General features: G+C 40.1%; 1 protein-coding gene and 1 long non-coding RNA gene across 2 annotated transcripts in view; one reads left to right on the top strand and one right to left on the bottom strand.

Moving 5' to 3' along the window:
- Positions 1-10,176, bottom strand: part of LOC140896978 (uncharacterized) — a 58,357-nt gene that overhangs the window by 38,418 nt on the left and 9,763 nt on the right. The gene's annotated exons all lie outside the window — the stretch shown is intronic.
- The window catches only part of ZNF831 (zinc finger protein 831), a 31,701-nt gene that overhangs the window by 19,696 nt on the left and 1,829 nt on the right, over positions 1-10,176 (top strand). Inside the window, exons 3-5 of the mRNA XM_073309206.2 lie at positions 506-651; positions 6,042-6,214; positions 9,611-9,780. Coding sequence (XP_073165307.1) covers positions 506-651; positions 6,042-6,214; positions 9,611-9,780 — 489 coding nt within the window. The remainder of the gene's footprint in view (positions 1-505; positions 652-6,041; positions 6,215-9,610; positions 9,781-10,176) is intronic.

The following is a 10,176-nucleotide window of genomic DNA, read 5'->3' as shown; positions in this document are numbered from 1 at the left end:
GAATCTGTTTTGCTTTACACTTGAATTAATAGTGAAAATCTTTCATGAGGATGAACTCACATCTTAACAGAGACACTTGTGTTCATACTTTATAAAATGTTTTTAAGATTTTGAAGGATATTTTTAGTTTAAGAGTAACTCATCAGTTCAAGAGATTTACAGCTCCTGGAAGAATGTCTAAGGTGAACGTCAACCTCACACCCAGCAGGGCAGTACTAGAGCACATACATTATTTTTGCATGGGCCCAGAAAAATATTAAACTTGTCTTATTTTTAATTTTATGGTTAATATTCAGGTAGTGATGAATTTAAACACACAACATATAAATACTTTTTTAAATACAGAAGGAATTTGTTACCAAAGATCATTATTACACTGTTAAATGTAGGATTTACACTATTTGACAACATTCTGTTAATCTAATCAGTTTATTTCTGTAACTCACTCAGAAATGTTCATGTGCTTTGAAGTGCACAAGTATAATCTTCTCACTATTCTCAACAGTCCAGTTCAAAGGCTGGAGGAAGTGGAGCTTCAGAAAATATTGCAGAGCGAGAGAAGAAAGAAATACTTTGCAGAAGGGAAACATTCACAACAAATAAATCCAAGAGGAGCCATAAACAGAAAAAAATGAAAATCAACCCAAAATGGTAAAGAATGTTGTTTTCAACCTCATCCAATATAGGTAGCATTTTACTAAGATAGGTATAAGATTCAGAAACTAAAAACGGGTGCCCCCAAAATGCTAATTAACCAAAACAGAGAAGCATGATGCTTTGGGAAAATGCATGATCATGAAATTAATTATGTTATTTTATAAAGAAAGTGCAAAGCTTTCTAGGCACATCACAAATGTGTCAAAGGCAGAGGGAAACCTTGTCAATTAATGCTCACAGTCGTCTGAAGTTTATAATTTCAAGAGGGAACAAAAGAATCAATTTTTTTTTTCCTGGAGGGACCCAAACTTTGAACCTTTAGTTCTCTAATTGCAGATGAAGTACAAGGCAGAACTACGAAGAACTGTATTATTATTTAGGTCTTACTTGATGTTTTTGTGGTATCCCAGGTTTTTTTGCTCTTGATAGATGTCACCCATAAAGCCATTGCATGGCCAAAAGCCATGCCTGGCCTGTGATCTGATAATCTGGGTCAAACTGCATTGAGCCAAAGCATTCCTGGTTACCGTAGAGACAAGAGAATTTCTCTTCTGGATCAAGAAAAGATCTTTTTACACAGCAGTTAGTACAGGATTTGCTGCTATGCTAAGGAAGACCGGGTTGGTGACTGGGAGACAAATTTAACCCTAGAGTAAGTGGGTACAGCTCCAAAAACTTCAGTGTCTGCTTGCACTAAATTTAAATTTGCCCTGGCAGAATAACATTATCCTGGATAAACTGGGTGAACACTATAAAGACAGAGGGCCGTAATCAGAAGTGATGATAATGACACCTCAGTAAACCGACAAGCCAGCATCAATGAATTTGAATTGATGTAACATGTGTAACCCACATACCTCCTGTGTGTGGTGTTTTGTCCCATCTAGTGGCACGGAGACCACTGAGCCCTGGTCTACACTAGGACTTTAAGTCGAATTTAGCAGCATTAAGTCGATGTAAACCTGCACCCGTCTACATGATGAAGCCCTTTATTTCGAATTAAAGGGCTCTTAAAATTGATTTCCTTACTCCATCCCTGACAAGTGGATTAGCGCTTAAATCGGCCTTGCCGGGTCGAATTTGGGGTACTGTGGACACAATTCGACAGTATTGGCCTCTGGGAGCTATCCCAGAGTGCTCCATTGTGACTGCTCTGGACAGCACTATCAACTCAGATGCACGATTGTCTGCCATTGCTCTGACGCAGGGAGGGGCGACTGATGACATGGCTTACAGGGAGTTAAAATCAACAAAGGGGGTGGCTTTACATCAAGGAGTATTTCAGGCAGGACTTCACGGAGGGTTCCAATAAGAAATGGTGCACCTAAGTTATTGTTTTTATTGGAACAAGCAGGTTGGTCTGGCCTCTGATTGATACATGGCTAGATTTACCTCGCTGCACCTTCTCTGTGAGTGACTGCAGTGTGACATAGAGGAATGAGTCCTCTAGACAGGGGGAGGAGGGGGGGTTTGCAAATGAGTACAAAACAGATCTGGTCTATTTCTTGTTTTGATACACTCCAGCTATCTTTTACATCTTTGACTGGCAGCAGACAGTGCAGAAGGACTGCATGCCATCCACATCTCATGGCTGCTCAGCAGTAGATGGTACAATAGGACTGCTAGCCATCCTCATCTCTTGCCTGCCCGGCAGAAAATGGTACAAGAGGACTGCTAGCAATCCGTATCGCCTGCCTGCTCACCATAAGATGGTTCAATAGGATTGACTGCAGGACTAAAGAGAATGACCTGATCAAGTCACTCCAAATTTAGTCGCTGCGCCCATGTCTGCCCAGGCGCTCCTGATCGACCTCACAGAGGCGACCAGGAGCACCTCGGACATGACGATGACGGCTACCAGTCCTACTGTACCGTCTGCTGCCATAAGGCAAGGGGTTGCTGCTGCTGTGTAGCAATGCAGTACCACGTCTGCCAGCACCCAGGAGACATTCGGTGACAGTTACCTGAGCGGGCTCCATACTGGCCGTGGTATGGCATCTGCACAGGTAACTCAAGAAAAAAGGCGCAAAACGATTGTCTGCCCTTTCTTTCACGGAGGAAGGGAGGGAACGGGGGCCTGACGATATGTACCCAGAACCACCTGCAACAATGTTTTAGCCCCATCAGACATTGGGATCTCAACCCAGAATTCCAATGGGCAGCGGAGACTGCGGGAACTGTGGGATAGCTACCCACAGTGCAACACTCCAGAAGTCGACGCTTGCCTCGGTACTGTGGAAGCACTCCGCTGAGTTAATGCACTTAATGCATTTAGAGCATTTTCTGTGGGGACAAACACACTCGAATATATAAAACCGATTTCTAAAAAAACGACTTCTATAAATTCGACCTAATTTCGTAGTGTAGACATACCCTTAGAGAGAGAGATTAATAAGTCTGCTCTACAGCCTTAGCTAACAGCCATGTGGCTTTTAGCTCATGCAGTAGAGGCTCATGCACTAAGCTCCAGAGGAGGTCCCAGCTTCAATCCTGCTCGCTGACGACCAGGGTCTGTTGGTGTTATACATGTATTGAGGGGGTAATGACAGGGTAGTAAATGATAGGGTAGTAACTGGAGGAGCATCCAACAGAAGGATATAAGAAGGTATAAATTGCAGGCATGAGGATTTTCCAGTACTGTTAACTGATGCTTATTTGAGAGGAGTGAGTCAAAGCCTCTGAGCCACTGAGGCAAAGGCTGCCAATTTAATTTTTCTCCAATAGGACCACATCTAATCTGGACCTAATGTGAATGCATGTCCCCATCCTGATTTGTGTCACTGTATGTTTGATGACCGAGCTTTGCTATCAACTAAACTACTGCCATTAATGTGACTGTATCTATGGGCTCTGTCCTGTAATATGCTTTGTGCAGGCAGAGTCCTGCAACTGTGGAAAACCTCACTGAATTAAAATTAGTGGGCCCTATGCAGAAGTAAGGGTCTATGCACACAAAGCTCAGTCCAGGATCAGGGCTTAAAGTGCTCAATTCTGCTGTCCTGAAACAGGAAAAATCTCTATTGACTTTAACAGAATTACAAGATCAGACCTTCAGGGCTGAATTGCCTTCTTTCTACTTGTCAGTTCTTTTCCTGGCAATCCCTGCCCCCCATACACATTTTCAGAAACTCTCACGTGACTGTTTTCAGTTCCTGTTTATCACACACTTTTCTGTTTTAGAGGAAATGAATTAAGAATGCTGCAAAGCTTTCCTGTAGCACTGTACGTTGTCACACATGTTTTTTTCTAGTTCATGCCTCTTGAACAATTGTAACATGGTAAGAAAAGGGATAGGATAAAAAAAACCACCACTAACCCTCTTAAGTGACAAGAAGTAGGGCTCTATATTGATAAATTAAAAAGAAAAAAAGAATGAATTTAGGCCAGAATTGAAATTAAAAGTTATGTTGTATTTCCGATAGATAAAACAAAGGTGTAATGAATTTATGCCAAGGGTGCAGCTGTGGGTCTCTTCTGCCTCCATAGTTCCACAAACTGTGGACTAGCTTCCGGGGTTCTCAAACTGGGGGTCAGGACCCCTCGGGGGTCACAAGGTTATTACATGGGGGGGTCGCAAGCTGTCAGCCTCCACTCCAAACCCCAACATTTGCCTCCAGCATTTATAATGGTGTTAAATATACAAAAACGTGTTTTTTAATTTATATGGGGGGTTGCACTCAGAGGCTTGCTATATGAAAGGGGTCACCAGTACGAAAGTTTGAGAACCAATGAGCTAGATCATGGTGGTTGGAAAGAATTTGCTGGGTTTTGTGTGTTCTCTCTCTCTCTCATTTCTCTTTCCCATGACTTAATCCTTTAGCTATTTTGGTCTATAGAATATATTTAATGCACAAATAAGCTGTTAAAAACAATTTAGAAAACATGAGCTCAATCCTTTAGTCTCTACTCAGTCAATGGGCATTTTGCCTGTCTCAGGTTTCCAGGACTGGACCCTAAGTCAGTAGTCTAACCCAAATCTGCCTTCAGATACCCATATGGGACTCCCAATTAAGTCATACATGGGCCAAATTCTCTTGTCTGAGGCCCAGTGATTCTGAAAAAAAGATTTCACTTGTTAAGCAAAAAAGCAGGCTGAGCATAGAGAAAGCAGCTCAATGAGCCAAATGCCTTAAAGAGACAAGCATAAATGGGACCATATATTGGTTTAAGCTACAGCCAAGGAGAGAATAATAAAAACAGAGAACTAAGAGCTGACCTGTGCCATCTAAATAGTCTAGTCACATTCCTTTAGGGCCAGACTTTTTGTCCTGACCTCTGAATCTGTGCACTTATTTTTCAAAAAATAACGGAGTGCCCTCATTTTACATGGCAGATAGTCATTTGAATGCATGGATCGCACATTTAGGGAGCTAGTTGCCCAAACCAGGCACACAAATGCAAGTTTGTTTGTTTTTACACACAGAAATGTTCATGTAAATCTATGGGCTGGCTAAAAATTTGGCACTTACAAAGCCTTGTTCTTGATGCTGAATCCCACGCAAGCCCAGACTCTGAGACCCTTCTGTTAGCCTGAGCCCAAACATCTACACTGCAATTTTATAGCCCAGCAGCCTGAACCTTGTGAGCCTGTCAGCTGAGATAGGCCAGCCATGGGTGTTTTACTACAGTGGAGCCAAATCTGAAGTGATTTAAGACCACATCTCCCACTGACTTTCAGTGACATTCTAAGGTACATTTGAAAGTCCCACTCATTATGACTCACACAGATGTGAGGTGCTGTCATATTTTGGAAGCTAGGTGAGTATTTCTTCATCAGCATTCCCAAGGAGACATCTTCTGATGTGTAAACTTAACTAATAGGCTTTTGTCACTTCAAAGCAAAAACCAGAGAACTCAAACTCCTTGATCTAAGTCCTTGAAATATTTATGTTCTTTAGTAGTGATAAGCAAACAGTAGCACATAAGAAATTGAGCCAGAGGCCACTTGCAGACAAGTACATGTGTCCTTGTGTGACCCTGGTCCTTGAGGTATGATCTTGTTTTGATATCTTGCCTGGTTGCAAAATCTGTGGATTTCCTGCAGAGTACACAGCCCTTTCCTTTCGATGCACCAAGGTTTGAAGTCTTTACTCAATTTTTACACAATCCTACTCAGCCAAAGCTTCCACCAACTCCAGTAAAATTAAGAACTTCAGGATTTTGCCCATTGCTACTAAGGCTCTCTAATATAGGATTTTTTGTGGCATACATAAAAGTAACATTTCCTTTATTCATTATAGTCGTACCTTCTATAAGCCAGTTTCAGCCCCAGTGGAATTCCAGTCAAGTTGTGATAATACTCTACTAAGGCTACTTTTAAATAGCAACTACTTACAACATATCTGTTTGTGTTTTCACTGAAAATGGTATATTTTACAATGCAGGTCCAAAGGGAACCACATGCACGGATATAGTCAGCTGAAAACTAACAAGCTGAGCAAGCAACACTGGCTTCCAAACAGGACACTAGATTCTCTGAAAAAGCATCAGCTGCTCCACACACATGATAGCCTTAATCAATGCGAGAAATGCCACTCTCCTGCGTCAAAATTGCAAGGTAAGGATTACTCACCTATTCATGTTTGCAAGCGTGTAATATTCTTTTATTAATTTTTAATATAAACCAATTTATCTGATACATATTATGTTTCATATATGGCTGCAAATATTGTATTTCCTCCCTTTGCAATGATGTTCTTATGACCATCAAAGCAAATCAGGGCCCAACTTTTCAAAATCCCCATCTGCCTATACCTTTGTAAGAGAAGCTAGATACTGGGAAAATGTGTTATTTGATAATAAACATGCCTGGTGCCAGCCCTAGGGAAAAAAAACTTTGTCTATAGAACAGGTAAAGTTGTAGACAGTGGGTCTCCTTTCACTGCCACCCATCTCCTGATGACTGGAACAACTGATGAGATCTCTGAGTCACTAGGTACAGCTATCCTTCATGGAAGTGCCCAAGTAGTCTACAGTTCTTCATAGGGGTGGACTGCACAAGAGTTAGTGGTATCCTCAAATACACAATAAGTTTATATTTATACAATAATTTATATCAGTCAGTTTTATATTGTTATTCCTGAAATAAAGGAATTTAGGATAGTTCAAATTAATAAATGGACATAACAATAACTTAGTTCTTCTATGGCAGTGTTCATTTGAAGTGCTTGACAAAAATTAATAATTCGGTTTCTTAATACATTGTGAGGTACAGAAAGAACCTGAAATGAAGCCACTTCTGGAGTGAAACACATCAACCTGTTTAGTGATAACATGAATCTTGATTTTACTTTTGATCTGAAAAAGGGGCCTCAGCATCCTGGTTCAGAACTTCAGTATTGATTCAGAAGAGTGCTTCCTCTTAAATCACCAGCCCTGCTGCCTGCAATATCTGGGCTCAGCAGACTGTAAATAAAGTGCTCTGAATTATCAAGTTATAAATAAAATACAAATTGTATATATCTATATATAGGAGACAGAGAAATTGTACAACTCAAATATGGTTGAAAAAAATCACTAATTCTGTTATTAGAATCATAATCATGTCTAATTGTTGACACAGCAGATTTATAGTTTATTTGCTGTGCTGCACTGTTATATTTTGCAGTAAAAATATTTTTGAACATTTCTGTTTTTCTGCTAAAAGATTCTATAATTCTATTGCATAATAAATTAACCTTGTAGTACTTATTCAAATAAATAAAAATATGGATTGAGGGGTTTTAGTAGCTTATGTATTCTGGTTTAAGTGCCATATGTATATAAAGTAAAGAGAGTACTCCAGAAATTTGCTGGCATTCTGTGCTGAATTTTATGGATGAGCCGCACTGCTGATTCTGGGCACAATTCCTCACAAGTCAAATACTATTTATGAACACAGAAAGAATGGAAGCAGAGACAAGGTTTTGATACAAGAAAAGTTGCACGTGCGAACTGAACATAAACATAGAGAGAGCCCCTTATTGTAAATCAGCCAATCTCTCTCTACTCATTAGATTGGTTAGACTGTTCCCTCATGTTACACAGCCATACAAGGGATAAGGCCCACATTTCCCACATGCACATTTGCCTAAGACCAAGCAAGATTATACTTCCAGCACAAGAGGCATGGAGGAATTGTGCCTTGTGGGTCTATTGCCTGGGTGGTATCTTGTTCAGGGCTCTGCCTTAAGGCACAAAATCCATATCTAAGTATAGCTCACAGGGTTGAAAATCTGGGCCATTATTTGTGATAAGTAGGTGTATGTCTCATTTGTAATAGGAAATTAGTGTTGACCATGGTGCTGAAATCAGGGAAGTTTATGAGGTTGATGTATGATCACATTGGTAGGTAAACAGAGTGATCTGTAGTAAAACATTTTAAAACATTTCAAAATGATAGCTCCCCACTGCCTTCTTCCAACGTCTAGTCAATTTCATTTTCTCCCTGCAGGCAGAAAATGAAATGGACAAGAGCCTTGCAGGTAATCTGCCAGAGGCTGAGCACTGTGACTGCCTTCCCAGCTCTCAGCCTGCCCAGCTACCAGTGGCTGAGAGCCCTGTGCTCAGCCTCCCTGTCTCCCCCCAGGCTAGGGCTGAGCACCCCAGCTCTCTGTCTCTCTGGCAGCCCACCCGGAAGGCTCTTGTCAAGCTCACTTTCTGAAAACAAAGTTTACAAGAGCCTTCCAGGCAGGCGCCAGCAAGCTGAAAAATTCCACTGTTGTTTTCCCCCAAATTGAGTTTGTCTAGAAATCCCTTTCTGTGAAAAATGTTCATTTTGAGTTTCATCATGACCTGGGACAAAACATTTTTTCAAAAATTGGAAACTTCTTGCAGGAAGGAATTCCAACTTCCAGCCAGCTCTACTGACTTATCCCTTTTGTGATCAGCAATAGCACGTAGCAGCAGTGTGCAGTGCAATAAAAGGCGAATTATCATATAATTCCAATCAACAGAAGAATCATTTGCTGTCTTTTTTGACTATTTGTATCTCACCCTGATCCTCTCCATTTATCTAATTTATCTAATTAGTTAGCTACTTAATGCTAGTAACCTGGGAGATATGAGCTGGTATAGTTGCAATATACAAGAGCTGGCTGTTTCTTATGATGGATTCTGCCAGTACTCCCTGAGGAAGAGCTCTGTGTAAGCTCAAAATCCTGTCTCTTTCACCAACAGAAGCTGGTCCAATCAAAGATATTACCTCACTCACCCAGCTTGTCTGTTTTATAGCCTGCGACCAACAGGGGTACAACAACACTGCAATTACTACTTGCCACTGCAATGTGGCAAAGCAACTTAACTGTAGTAGGTCCTTCCAGTTCGGTCCCTTTTCCATTCTGAAATTTGAAGTTCAGATACTTTCTGGCCATTCCCTTGGCTTGCAGTTTTGTATCTCATTAACATTTCTTCCCTAACTTCTTTTCCTACTCCCTTGTTCTTATTAACACATCTCCTTCTACCCTTCTCCCCCACTACCTCACCCCCCGGCCTCTATCATTTAAATTTTTGTATAAAGATACATGAAGGATAGAAAGGTAAGCAAATTCTGAAGAAAAAAGTATTTAAGATCTTTTATTGGAATCAAAACTTCAAAATTTGCTTCACTGGTATTCACGAGATCTTTAAGTTGCTTCCCATGAAGATATGTACATGCAAAATTTTGCTCACAAGAATTTTTAATTGAAAAGAAGGGCTGAAGAAGATTCACTCAGGAATATTCATGAAAAGTCACTCAGCTTGAATAGCAGATTACAAATAGCAACTACTCAACACAGCTGCTAACAGTTTGCAAGGAATCCAGAGGTGAAAGTACATTAGGATAAATCATGTTCAGAATTAATTCGATACAACAATTTAAGAAGTCAAAATCTGTCCATAGATATAAAAAAAAGAAAAAAAAAGGTTTATGGAAAACTCATTGAGCACTGTATCTAACCTTAAAAATCTCTCTAAATCATCTCTTTCCCAACAGATAACTATCTCCCCCAGCAGGAGGAGCTATCTTGCCCCACCTCAGACAAGCCAGTGTCCAAAGGGAATATTCATAAGAAAGAAGACAGGAATCACAAAAATAACTCAGGAATATTTTCACCAGCTGGGCATCCAAGCAAATTCAGGCAAAAAGGCAAACTGGATGGAAAAGTAGGTGTTTTACCTGTAATTCTTTGTTAAATACACAGATGACGACACTGATTTTAGAAAACTTCAATTTCACCCTATTGTTATTTGAAAGCTCTGCAGTTTAATTTTTTCCCATTTATTTGCTTCTCAGATTTTGTGTTTTTACAAATGCTGCAAAGATGGTAAGGTAACATGGCTGCAAAAACATTCAAAATCACTGAATTTAGAATGTTTTTGCAATGAAAATAACATAACTTGAAATGGCATTTCTCTCACTGTCACAGCTACTATATGAGTTTTGAATATATTAGTATAAATTACTATTGTAAAATTACATTTTTATGAAAATTAATTCTCATATTTAGGAATCTAACTCTTCAGATGCTCCTCAACAAACCAACTTTGCTGTAGATGCAC

This window comes from Lepidochelys kempii, chromosome 13 (genome assembly GCF_965140285.1).
Source record: "Lepidochelys kempii isolate rLepKem1 chromosome 13, rLepKem1.hap1, whole genome shotgun sequence".
NCBI lineage: Eukaryota > Metazoa > Chordata > Testudines > Cheloniidae > Lepidochelys > Lepidochelys kempii.
This window is presented reverse-complemented; position numbering and strand designations above follow the sequence as displayed.